A 13509-nucleotide genomic window follows, 5' to 3' on the forward strand; every position below is an offset into this window, starting at 1 on the left:
AAGTCAGGAGGACCTGAGTTCAAATCTGATCTTAGACACTTAACACTTCCCATTTGTGCGACCTTGGGCAAGTCGCTTAACCCCAATTGCCTCAACCAAAAAAATAAAAAGAAAAAAGAAAAAGTAAATAGCTATGTGTATATATTTATATATTATCATATATAATAATAATTATTATTATTATATAATTACATTATATAATATAATTATATAATATATTATGTGTTCATTTATATATACACACGCACATACATATATATGTACATATACTCTCGAAGTAATTATTTTTAATTATTATGCTACCCTCAATTAGAAAGATGCCATTCAAGACAGACCCTTTATTTTTGGATAACTCCAATTTTTAGAAAGTTTTTCCTGACATCAAACTTAAACTGACCTCCAAAAACGTGACCTAATTGTGACTGGATTTGCTTCCTGGGAGGTTGATTCCTCTTCAGCAGAGCTCTTCAAATATGGGAAGACAACCTGGTTCTCCTAGTATTCTCAGGCTGCACAGCCTCAGTTCCTTGAACCAATTCCCAGACAGAAAATCTGAAAGATTCCCACCATTCTGGTTCCCCTCTGGATACTTCGTAATGAGAGCTGCTCAGGGCTGAGCACAGTTCTCCTGATGGGGTCTGACTGGGGCAGAGGGCCCTTCACCTGCTTAGTCCCAAAGTCTCTGCCTTTATCCAGCCTGCCTCTGTTTTTGTTCAGCTGCCTCCTGTCTGGTCCACCAAACCCCCAGTTTCTTCTGTCATCCTCCTCCCTTCTCCAGGAACATTGCCATGGAGACTGAGTCATCATATAGAGCTCCCCCATCTCGGAGCTTCTCTTGGCTTTGAAAGATGTGTTCTTCCCCCATGAAACCCCATGGTCCAGATGAAGAGAACATGTGGGAACCCAGAAATGGGACAGGCAGAGTAGAATGGATCCCTCGTTTTTGCAGTGGGGGAGCCTGCCTGGAGATGGGGAATCAGGGGCAGGGGACAGGAGAGGGAAGCAGACCAGACCTGGGGTGGCTACGCAATCCAGTCCCCATCACCTGCCCACCCCGTTTCCCTGAATGTTGTCCTGGAAAAGCACTAACCTTTATTTCTCCTCCAACTGACGGAAGGCGGGGGGTGGGGCACCCTTCATAGCCACAAGGGCCTGAAGTGGGAGGTTGTTCCTTTAACTGCTCATTCATACTCCCATTTTACTTGAGACAGCTACTAAAATGTTCACCATTTACAAGAACTTTGATCTCAGCCAATAAATACATGGTTGGAGATTGAGGTGGTGGCAGTAACCCACAAGGGACAGATTTTTACTTAGCTCAGGCTGAGAAGGGGGCAGAGCCAACTAGAGAGTTAATTATTGCAGCTAATGATACCTAAGATCCCCGTGCTGCAGACTGGAGTTGACCTCTGGAGAGATGAAAAAAGCCTGTAGCAAAGAGACTGGATGATTACTGTGTTTATTCAGGTAATCATCACCCTGAGCAGCAACAAGTCAACGCCCAGTTGACTACAACTACACTTATTGTCCTATTTCCTTCTAAATTAATTATTTGATTTTATTGATCTTTTATCACCTTCATTCGCAAATCCAGCCCTTCTCCCTTCTCTCCCCAGAGTACAATCTCAAGTAACAAAGAATAAAGGTCAAAAAATTGTTTAGTAAAAGTGACTGAGCATACTGAGTCACGCAGTGTCCCATACTCATCACCCCGATTTATGCACAGACAAGCATCAGTTGTGTTTTTGCATTTCTTCTACAGGACCAACCAGTCATGAATTGCAACCTCTCACTTTTCTAAATTTCTATTGCGATTGTTCTTTTCATTTATATTGTTGTAGGCACTGCATATATTATTTCCTGGTTCTGATTCCATCAGTCAGTCAGTTAAAATGTGCATTTATTAAATATCGGTTATATTCTAAGAACAGGGGATACAAAACAACAAAAACAGTCCCTGCCCTCAAGGGGCTTACAGTCTAAAGGAAGAGACAAAACGCAAACATCTGTGCAAAGGAGATACAGATAGGATAAACTGCTGGTCATCCACAGAGGAAAGATTCTAGTATTGTGGAAGGCAGGATTTTATTTGGGAGTTGATGGAAATGGGGGAAACCAGGAGATGGAGATGCAGAGGACGAGCATTTCAGGAGTGGGAGACAGTGAAAACCACCGAAGTAAGGAGATAAGAATGTTGTAGTTAAGCCACAGCAAGGAGGCCAGTGTACCTGGAGCAAAGGATTTGTGTAGGAAAATGAGGCTTTGGGAGACTGGAAGGATAGGAAGGAGAATGGTTATGAAGGGATTTCTTGAGGGTGATAGGAAGCCACTAGTTTAGGGAGTGATGGGGGTCAGAACTATGCTTTAGGAAGATAACTTTGACAATGGACTGGAGAAAGTATTAACACTGGGGGGATGAGTCAGGGAGACCCACCTACAGCCATTACAATAGTCTAGGGATGAGGCGACAAGGGCTTGCACCAGAATGGTGACAGCGCAGAGAGATGTCGCAAAGGCAGAAATGACAGGACTGGGCAACAGACTTATGGGCAAGGAGAAGAGTCAAGGATTACATTGAGGTCTTGAACCTGGGAATTGGGGAAATGTGAGACTGGAGGTGAAAAGAAAAGTTAGGGTTATACAAAGAGATATGAGAAGCATCTATATAGATTGAGACGGTGAGAGCGAATGAGATCCCCAAGCAAAATAATCTAGAGAAATCCCTACGTGGTTTCCCATGCATCTTTGAATTCTTCATGCTCATAATTTCTTACAGTCCAGCGAGATTCCATTATGTTCATGTGCCCTAATTTGTTTAGCCATTGTCCAGTAGATGGGAATCGACTTTACAATTCTTTGCTACTCCATAGGTGTGCCATCAATATTAGCATCTATGGACCTAACTGGGGCACCTTGGTGAGACCCGTGACTGAGCTCTGCGGTCAGCTCTGGGTGGTAGGTCAGGAGGGGCTTTGCTAAGCCCCTGCAGGGGAGCCAGCCAGGCCCGTCTCTGCCCAGGCTTGGATGGAGAACCAGAGGATGCTTAGCCTGCCACGCACTAAGTCCTACATCTGTGGATGATGCTGCTGGATACCTACTCGTCGCCTCCTTTGATCTTCACAATTTCATAATCCTGTGGGATGAGTGGGACAGACACCTGAGAGATAAAGACCCGGAGGCACTGAAGTCACACCGTTTGTGTCAGAGGTGGAGTCTCTCCCGCAGAAGGGAAAGCTATCCACGTCTTCAAGCATGGGAAACGTTTTCATGGCATTAATTTATATGATGCTGCTCGGTCCCAGAGGACCCGGCTATTAGCTTTACAAATCCGCCTGGTGCCCTCCTGAGCCCCCCAGGGCCAGATCTGGGTCCGATTTAAAGTGCAGGGGTGTCCTTCACTGGTGGGCTACACTGCATGGTGCTGGCCAGCACCTTTACTAGGAACCTGATCCAAGGTGAGAGGGGTTAAAGGGTCCTAGGAGAAGGATCCCTGAGCTGGGCTGGGAAGGAGAAAGGAAATCCTTGAGCTGGGATGGGGGCCATGGGGAGGGGTCTCTGAGCTCTGGGGGGGGGGGGTTAACAAGCATTTATTAAGCACTTATTCTGTGCCAGGTACTCTGCTGAATGCTTTACAAATATCTCTTTTGGCGTGGAGGGTTTCTGCCTGGCTGCTTCGAGGGGACCGGAGGAAGGAGGAGGATTTAGTGATGGCCAAGGAGGATGGAGCCAGCCAGACAGGGGGTTCTGATCCCAAATAACAGCCATGTCCGAGCAGGACCACAGTCGCCAAAACCACGCGAAGCCCGACCTGTTAGTGATGACAGAAGGTGGGAGCACAGGGGAGGGGCCGAAGGAGGATCCTAGAGGTGGCAGTTCGGGTGTGGAGGTGGTCACTGGAGGTCGGAGAAGGACGGCGGCGGGTGGTGGAGGCTGGAGGGCAGAGACAAGTGAGTGGCAGCTGGAAGGTGGTTCTTGGCTCAGCTCGCCAGGGAGGGAAGTGCAGAGGGCAGAGGCCGGCCACAGTGAAAGTCAAAGGGGTTTCGGCCACTGCCGGGGCTCGGTCAGAGGAGGTTGGCGACGCTGGGGGTGGTGGGCAGCCGTCCGGAGATGCTGAAGATGCTGCTTCCCCTCAGTCCTCGGCCCCGCCCCGAGCCCGCGGCTGCGGTGGGCAGGAGACAGCGGCCTCCGATGCCCGCCTGGTACAGCAGCACTCCCAGCAGCAGGAGGGCCCCCACGACGCCCAGGACGATGCCCGCAGTCAGCATGGCGGCCAGGGGCCGGGCCGGGCTGGGGCTGGGGCCCGGGCTGGCGGTGGGGGAGGCCGCCAGGCTGACCAGCACTAGGCCGCTGACCAGCAGCACCAGGCCGCTGACCAGCACCACGAGGCTGTCTGTTCCTCCCCCGCTGCGCAGCAGGGCCACGTGCTGGGGCTGCCGGATGCAGTTCATGTCCTGCACGGCCGAGCCCAGGAGCTGCTTCACCAGCACCATCAGGGCCAGCAAGCAGAGCACGGTGCCCATGGCCAGCCGCCACTCGCCGGAGCGGCTGCTGGTGGAGTAGAGCAGGGCCACGCCGCCGGCCCCGCAGCCGGCCACCAGCCCCACGGCCACAGAGAAGCACAGGGCCGCGCGCCGGGGCTCCTGCGACCACCACAGCTCCACATACTCCTCCAGCGCGTCCGGGGCCCCCGCCACGCTCCCGGGCAGGGGCAGGCCGGGGGCCGCTTCCAGCTGGGCCATGTGCCCCCCGCAGCCGCGGCCGCCTCGGAGCTAGAAAGGACCGGAGAGTCCAGGGAGACTTGGGGGGTGCAGGGCCTTAGCTCATGGCTGTCCACAGCGGGCCTAGGCCCTGAGGCTTGAGTCCCTGCGCAGTCTGTAGCAGAGCCATCGTCCCCTAGGAAGACAGAGACGTAGGTGAGATCCGGGCCGGAGGCTCCTGAGAGGTGCCCACGTCCCCCAGATTCTCGCTCCTGGGAAGCTCTCTGCCCCTCTGCTCGCCAGCCCCTCCCTGTGGCCCTTGGAGGCCCCCTCCCCCAACAACGCCCCTGCCCCCTTCCCCTCCCTCCTCCGGGAGCCCCTTCCCACCTTCGGAGATTCCGGCGTTCTGGCTGCTTCATGGTAAGCTGGCGGGCTCCTCTCTGGACAGCTCCAAAGCTAGGCTCCCAGCGGTGTCCCCAGCAGCGCCTGGAACAAAGGCCCATTGAGCCTCAGGCCACTCCCATGACCTCAGCTGCCTCTTGTCACCACCAGCTCCGTGGGGCTGCGTGTAACCCTTCAGCACCCAAGGAGCCGGAACCTGGAGCTGCTCCCGGCGCTCCCTCTCCCAAAGGAAGGGCCCGGCCCTGAGCGTCACCATCCTGGCTAATGGCAGGCGCTCGCCTGGGCCCCTTGTGCCCCCCCAGGGGGGTTACAGCTTCGGATCAGTAAGGGACGGAGCAGGCGCCCAAACCCCTGAGAGGCCCTGCCCTGGGAGGGAAGCACCGATACACGGACAAACCTGGCTTCGTGTCAGGCTCCTTCCTCTAACCCGGGGTTCGCAAACTTTGGGGTCTCTCTGTACACTCGTAAAAATCTGATATCCCCACCCCGAGGGCTTTTATCTATGTGAGTTACAGCTATTGCTGTTTGTTATATTCAACATGAAAATCTTGCCATTATTACAAAAAGGGTTTTGATTTCATAGACGTTGAAAGGGTTTGAGGATTTCCAGGGACCCCCAACCACACTTTGAGAACAACTTCTTCTTTTCTGTCATTCACCGAGATCTTGTTCCTCACCAAGACACGGCCTCGCTGGCCACCCGCTCTAGCACCGGCTGCATCTTTTCTCACCCTTTCCACGTTGGTGGGGAAACCGAAATTGTCTTTGCCCACGGCCGCTTCCAGAGCCTCACTTCTGTCGCCATGATTCAGAAACCGCCCCTCCACTGAGGTTCATGCCAGCCAGAACTGCCACTCACTCCATACCCTACTATGTATCTAGCAGCCCCAAATCACATTCTCCTCTTGCATGAGGAATTTGGTTCCCGACCCCCCTGCCCTCTACCATTATACCAGGAGACGTCAATATGCACATTTGGGGAATGGCTCAATAAGCTGAGGCGTGTATTTATGAGGAAATATTATTATTCTATGGGAAATGATGAGCAGGATGCTCTCAGGAAAAAAACAAACCTCCTCGATCTCAAGCAAAGTGAAGTGTACAGTATACAAAGTAATAGCAATGTTCTACGATGATCAGTTTTATTTTCCATAGTGTGATCATCCGTGACTACTCTGAAGGACTTTTAATGAAAAATCCTCTCCATACCCAGAGAAGGAACTGATTGTATCTGAATATAGACTGAAAAGCATATTCTCTCTGTGTCTCTGTCTCCCTCCCTCTCCCATTTCTGTCTCTGTCTCTGTCTCTCTCCCTTTCCCTCTCTCTCCCTCCCTCTCCCTCTCTCGTTCTCTCTCTTTGTCTCTCTCTCTCTTTCTCTCTCTCTCTCTCTCCTCTTCTCTCTCTCTCTCTCTCTCTCTCTCTCTCTCTCTCCTCTCTCTCTCTCTCCCTCTCCCTCTCTCTCTCTCTCTCTCTCTCTCTCTCTCTCTCTCTCTCTCTCTCTCCTCTCCCTCTCCCCCTTCTTCCTGCCCTTCCTCCCTCTCTCTCTCCCTCCTTCCCCCACCCCTTTCTCTCATTTTTATTTTCATTAGGGTAGGGGATCTATGGTTTTTTTCCCACAACTTAACTTTCATGTAAATGTTTTGCATAACGTCACAAGTGGCTTCTTAATTGTGGATGAGGATAAGGGAGAGAACCTAGACCTCAAAATTTTTAGAAAAAAACGTAAATTTTTTTGTTTTGAATGTAATGGATGGGGGGATTTTTCAAATAAATAAATAAAAATTACCAATGCCTTCACTTCCCAGTTCCCCAATCTCATCAGTTACCATGATTCTCTACCCTACCTCCAGGCCTCTACCCTATACAAACCCGGGGATAATTACCTCTTCCATCTTACTGTCCCCCACAAGTGCTCACAAAATCTGGAAAGCCTCTATATGATCCTAACCTCCCAGCATTCCATTTCTCCTGTGGTGAATGACTTTGACATCCCGTCTGCTCACTCTGGCCTCCCTTCCCTAGGCATCTCCCTTGCTATTGCTTCCCTTTCCTCTCCTCCAGTCTTGATCTTGGAGCTGCCTGGTTCACCTTCATACAGCTCTCTATCCTCACGTGCCTTGTTCTTTCAGTTTCCACGAGATATAAAGAAGTCATCCGACTGTAATGATTGAGTCCACTATAAATTTGTTAGCTAATCTTAACTGTGTCCTTTGATTCTTGCTGTGTTCTTTGCTTTGTCCTCTCTCCACAATGGCTGTTTCTGACTTTCTCTTCTCTCTTCCAGCTTTCCACTTCTCAACTGAAAACGGTACTTCATCTCTTTATTGAGAAAATGGAGACCATTCACCTTAAGGTATCTTCTTCCTCTTTCCTCATCTTCCACCTCCCTGACATATTCTCCTTACCAGCTCTTCCTTCACTCCAGTATCTGAGAAATGGTCCTTTTTGAATATAAAACTATGCATATCTTTTGACCTAGCAATATCAATGCTAGGTCTGTATCCCAGAGATACTAAGGAGAGAGAAAAGGACCCATATGTACAAAATTATTTTGTGGTGGCAAAAAATTGGAAACTGAGGGGATACTCGTCGATTGGGGAATGGTTGAGCAAGTTGTAACATAAAAAAAAGAAGCAACTTTTCTCTTTGTCAAGGCAGACCCCTCTACAAGCATAATTAATCCTGTTCCATTCAATCTAATCTTCAATCTCCCATGTCTCTCGGCTATTTCTTTGCTTCCTACATATTTATCTCTCCCTTAAATTAGAAAAAAAATCAAAAACATATTTGACCCTACCATTCCCTCAAGCTATATTTCTTCTTCCCTTCACAAAATCTCAGAAAAAGCTGTCTATACTTGTTACTTCCTTTCCTCTACTCGTTTCTCAGACTTTTCCAACCTGGCTTACAATCTCAACATTCAACCAAAATTGCTCTCTCCAGAATTACCAGTAAGGGATGGAAGGAGCAGCAAGGCATTTTGGATTAAGTGACTTGGCCAGAGTCACACATTAATAAGCACTAAGTGACTGAGGCCAGATTTGAACTCAGGAGCTTGTGACTTTAGGGCCAGAGTTCTATCCACTGCCCCTGTGGTTTTTCTTAATCGACAAACTGAGTGGCCTTTTCTCAATCTTCATCCTTCTTGTCCTCTCTGCAGCCTTTGACACATGATAACCTTTTCCTCTCCTATCTGGATTCTTGGAACCCTGCCCTCTCCTTGCTTGCTTTCAACCAGACTGACCATTCCTCGGTCTCCTTAGCCGGATCTTATTTACATCACACTCCTTCCCTGGGGATGTCCCCCAAAGCTCTGAATAGAGCCCTTGCTTCTCGCTACACTTTTCTGGACGATTACCAATAATCATCTCTAGGAAGTAGACCCCAGATCTAGATATCTGGCCCTAGGCTCTTCCGAGCATCAGTTCCTTGTCACTGACTGGCCATTTTCAACATCTTGAACTGGATGTCCCATATACTCATCAAATTCAATATGTCCCAAACCAGAACTCATCATTGCCCCTGCCATGGTTCTTGTAATGGAGACAGTCCACTGGAGACCTCACGCCATGGTAACACGGAGCCATTAACAATGATTTAGTCTTTAACCCTTGTCAACCAACAAGGTCTGTATCCATTTGATTGTTCTATCATTTTGTCCAGGGCTTCTTAAAGTTTTTTCACTCAGCCCCTTTTCCCCCCTGAGAAATTCTTATGTGATCCTGGGTTTATGGGTATATAAAATAGGTATAAATTCAACCATTTGCTGATAATGTCATAATTTTGTGATCCCCATATTCAGTTATAAGATCCCAGATGGAGTCGTGACCTACAGTTTCACAAGCTGGGATCTAGCCCAAAACTCTCCATCTTCTCCACAAGAATATTATGTGACATTTTATTAAAAACTTTGCTAACATGTAAATAAACTCCACAGCCCTCCCTTCATCTAGTATTGCAGTAGCCGTGTCGGAAAAAGGACAGAGATGAGTGTGGCCCAATTTGTGCAGCCATCTCTTTAGTGATCTTTCTGGAATTTTCTTCCAATGAAATTCTCTTTTCTGTTGGAAAATTTCCCACCATCTTCCCCGTTCCCCGGCTCATGACCTCAGGGTCATTTTGGTTCCTCTCTCGTTAACTTCACATATACTGGATGGGAAAGAACAAATATAATTGATGCCTGAGATAATTAAGGAGATAGTGAGAGAACTCTCAGCTACGCTGGATGAAAGTTAGGTTCAGAGCTACATCCTTGGATCCCCAAAGAGCTGGAAGAGGGGACGTTTAAGCCACTGTCAGTTATCTTTGAAAAATCATGGGAAATGGAATGGAGGTGACAAGATTGGAAACAGGTAAATGTTCTGCTCTTTTAAAAATTTTATACGCAATTATTATTCGTCCTTCCCACTTCCCTTCTCCACAAATGAACAAAGAAAAAAACCCAATCAGAACAAAAATGCACGGTTCAGCAAAACAAGTCTCTACATTGGTCATGTCCTAACACGTGAGTCTCATTTTGAGTGCATCACCTCATGACGCGGTAGCATGTATCAGCTTCGGTCCTCCGGCATAATGGTTTATCATTATGCTGATTAGAATCCTAAAGTCATTTAAGCGAAACCAAACTTCTTCCTTATAGGACTGCTTTTGTTGCATAAATTATCCTCCTACTTCTGATAACTTTACTCTGCATGAGTTTATAAAAGTCTTCAGTTTCTTCTGAAATTGTCCATTTGGTCATCTCTCTCTCTCTCTCTCTCTCTCTCTCTCTCTCTCTCTCTCTCTCTGTCTCTCTCTCTCTGTCTCTCTCTCTCTCTCTCTCTCTCTCTCTCTCTCTCTCTCTTTTTCTGAGGCGATTGGGTTTAAGTGACTTGCCCAGGGTCACACAGCCAGGAAGTGTTAAGTGTCTGAGGTCTAAGTCAAGCCCTCCTGACTTCAAGGCTGATGCTCCTCCCACTGCACCACCCAGCTGCCCCCGTTTCATCATTTCTTAAGGCCAAATTATACCTCATGACATCGTCACACTATGAGAGATGGGTGTCCCCTTTAGCTTCCAGTTCTTTAGGTTATAATTTTTTTGTGCCTCTGAGTCTTTTTCCTCTTTTGAATGAAGGTTTAGTAAAATTGCTAGATCAGAGGATATGGAAATGTCCTGCTTTTCAAGAAAAGAAAAAGCGAGCAGTCTGCAAACTATAGGCCAGTGAGCTTGACTTGAATTTAAAAAATCATTGGGCCACACTCATCTCCTTGCCTTCTCTGACCCGGTAACTTCAGTACTAGTAGAAGGGACTGCTCTGCAATTGATTCAGTTATTAGCAAAGCTTTTGATGAAATGTCAGATGCTATTCTTTTTTTTTTTTTTAATTAAAGCTTTTTATTTTCAAAACATTTGCATGGAAAAATTGTCAATATTGATCCCTGCAAAACCTTGTGTTTCCTCTCCTTCCTCTCCTCTCCTCCCCTAGATGGCCGGCAATCCACTCTAAGTTAAGCATGTTAGAATAGATGTTGTCCTCTGCTACCCTTGTGGGGAAGATGGAGAGATACGGATTAACTGATAACGCAGTCAGATGGACATGGACTTTGTTGGCCGGCCAGGTTCAAAGAGAAGGGAATTGTTAACGGGCCCATTGACCAAGGCAGCGATCTCCAGCGGACCACGCCAGGGCTCTCTGCTTGGCCCCGCGCTGTGGTTTTAATCAGTGATTTGGATAAAAGCAGAGAGAGCACGCTCAGCCAGTTTACAGGAGACCCAGGATTGAGAGACAGACAGACTGACTTGGTAAGGAAGGTGCGAATTGTCCCCAAAGGCCCGGGAGGGAGGGAGACTTCAGTCCTGTTCTATTTGCCTCTGAGAGCCAGGAACCTGGTGGGGGCGGAAGGCGAGGAGGGCAGAGGCCTAATAATGAGATCTGGCTGTCCGGGGCAGAGTAGACGAGAGCATCCCCTCCCTGGGGGAGGTGGGGGCGGGGGGTTGGACAATCCCCTTTTTGCTTGTTGCTGCTTGTAGCCCCCCAGTCATCAATCAAACATACACAACACGATGTTTGGCATTTAAAGCCGCACGGACGACATCGCAGACCCCAGACCATGCCGGCTCCCTCGCTGTTCCTCCGTCTCCAGTATCTGTGCTTATGAACCGGCCCTTTCCCCCACGTGGGAATGGCTCTCCCAGGACAAATCCAGACGGGCTCCCGGGGGAAGCCTTTCCCGAGCTCCCAGTCCGGGTCTCCCGTCTTGCCTGACACAATTACTCTCTACTTTGCTGTCTTAGACTTTGCGCAAAGCCGCACAAGCTGTTCACCTGATAGGCTGCTAGAGAATGGAGTCTGGTTGGCGCCTAATAAATGCTTGTTGATTGGTGAGTAAGGAAGGGAGCCCTGTCTGCAGTAAGAGGAAGAGAAAGCCTAAGTGGCCACTAAGTGGCCAAGACTCCTGGCCTGACGTGTCTCATGGCAACAGGGCGGGGGGGCCATGGGAAAGTGGGAAGTGCTCCAGTTCTGTACCCTCCTCCTTTGGGTCCTTGGCAGAAATCTGGACTTGCTTATTAAGGGATGGTTTTGGATCGTCTGGGAGGGAATCTTTGTTGCTTGGGTGGTTGAAGAGGGAGCAGATCCCACCATTTCTCCCTCCTCAGACCCCATGCTCAGGTCAGGGTGGCGTGACTTAGGCGGGGCCTGGATAAGCCAAGAGTGCCATTAAACAGGGGGGTCTGTGAAGCCGCAGCCGTCTCTTCCTTTCTTTGCATCTCCGGCCCTTCGCACAGCTCCCTGTATATAGTAGGTGCTAAATCAACGAGTACTGACTGACTTGCTGTCCAAGGGATGGCCGCTGAATGGGGACGGGCTTGGAGCCCTGGCAGAGGCTGGGTAGAAAGACCTGGGAGTGTTTAGGCTGGAGAAGGTTTGGGGGGGACACGAGTGCCGTCTTTAGGAACATGGAGGAGTCCCCAGGGGAGGAGGGAAGCGGGCAGAATTGAATCTTGGGGGAGTGCTCCAGGAGGCTAGATGAGGTTAAATGTCAGAAAAAAACTCCACAGTGACAGCTGTCCCAGACTGGAGGGGCCCTTCATCTGAGAAGGGGTGGCCGGAGCCCCAGGACTGAGCCCTTGGGTGCTGGGGCCGGGGAGGTGCGTCCTTTAGAGGCCCACCTCAGACCTTTTGTCCCTAGGCAGCCCACACACGTCACCCCTCCGGGGCCTGGAAGGTGGCCAGCGCAGGGCAGCCGCTGACTTCGTTATTTGGCGGGCCCAACAGGGCCAACTCAGGGCAGAGGTGGGGGCAGGGCGTAGGCTGGCTTCCTGCTTGCCTCCCCCCGCCCCAGGTCTGGGAGCCCAAGGGGACACAGGCTGAGAACTGACCTGCGGGCAGAGGTGCGGATCCATGGGATCTAAGGACGGCAGCGGAGAAGAAGGGAGCCAAAACCTGGAGGAAAATTCAGCCGGGAGATTACCTGTTTGCCGGCCCCAGGTGAGCTGGGAAGGAGGCAGGGCAAGCAGCAGGTTAGCCCTTCCTGTCCCTGGGCCTTGCCCGGGATTGGCTGCAGCTGCTCTGCCTGCCCGCCTCCTGCCCTCCCAGTAGGACCTGGGCAGGGACATTCCCCGGCTGGGTAGGGCTTACTGGAAACTGGATCCCTCCTAGTCAGGGCCAACCTGCCCTGGAAGGAGGAGGTGGGGGGGGGGGGGAGAAGGAGGAGGAGGAGGATGTGGTACAGGTGGTACAGGATGCAAGTGGAGCAGAAGGAATGCTGCCTGGCCACCTGCTCCTCCTGAGGCCCCATGCCCACGGAGCCTTGGAAACAGCCCTTCACTGCCCTCATCACACAGCCTCTCTCTAACTCCCCACACACTGACTGCAGGGACCTGCGGCTCTCTAACTGTCCCCAGTCTAATGCCCCCCTGAGCCAGCAGGGCCCTCCCAGTACAGCCCCAGTGTTTTAACTGCCCCCATCACAAGCCTCTACCCAATCCCCACACTCACTCACCCTGCAGAGACCTCCGGATATCCCTGTGGCTCTCTAACAGCCCCCGAACAATGTACCCCTGTTCCGTCCCTCCCAGGTGTTCTAACCGTCCTCAAATGCCCACCCCAGGCCTCTCACTGCTTACCCGCATTCCTCCCCTGCTCTAGTGCCTTTGAGCCAGACCTCCTGGCTTCCAGCATGAGCCCCCAGATCCCCCATCAGGCCCCTGCTCTTCTCTGGGCTGTGTCCCTTTGGGCCGTTTAAATCTGACTGTTGGGGAGCATCTCAGGTCTCATGGGGCGCCCAGTGCAATGGTTTGGTTTGGGATTTCGCTCTGGGCCGAAAGATCCTGTTGGAAGAGAAAGGTTTGAATTCTGCCAAGCTTTGAGGTTTCTGTCCATTCACTTCCATCCATTGAGCCTTTGTTTGAGCCCGAAAACAGTCT

The 13509-nt window shown here is 50.2% G+C and overlaps 1 protein-coding gene across 1 annotated transcript; it reads right to left on the bottom strand.

The window, feature by feature from the left end:
- Nucleotides 1-1882: 1882 nt before the first annotated feature.
- Nucleotides 1883-12633, bottom strand: TMEM125 (transmembrane protein 125). Its single transcript, XM_051999974.1, has 3 exons — nucleotides 12463-12633; nucleotides 5085-5183; nucleotides 1883-4893 (listed from the first exon to the last, which is right to left on the bottom strand). The coding sequence occupies exon 3, from the start codon at nucleotides 4737-4739 to the stop codon at nucleotides 4062-4064; it is 678 nt and encodes a 225-aa protein (XP_051855934.1). The 5' UTR covers nucleotides 4740-4893; nucleotides 5085-5183; nucleotides 12463-12633; the 3' UTR covers nucleotides 1883-4061.
- Nucleotides 12634-13509: the final 876 nt, after the last annotated feature.

Source organism: Antechinus flavipes, chromosome 4 (assembly GCF_016432865.1).
Source record: "Antechinus flavipes isolate AdamAnt ecotype Samford, QLD, Australia chromosome 4, AdamAnt_v2, whole genome shotgun sequence".
In the NCBI taxonomy this organism is placed as follows: Eukaryota; Metazoa; Chordata; class Mammalia; order Dasyuromorphia; family Dasyuridae; genus Antechinus; species Antechinus flavipes.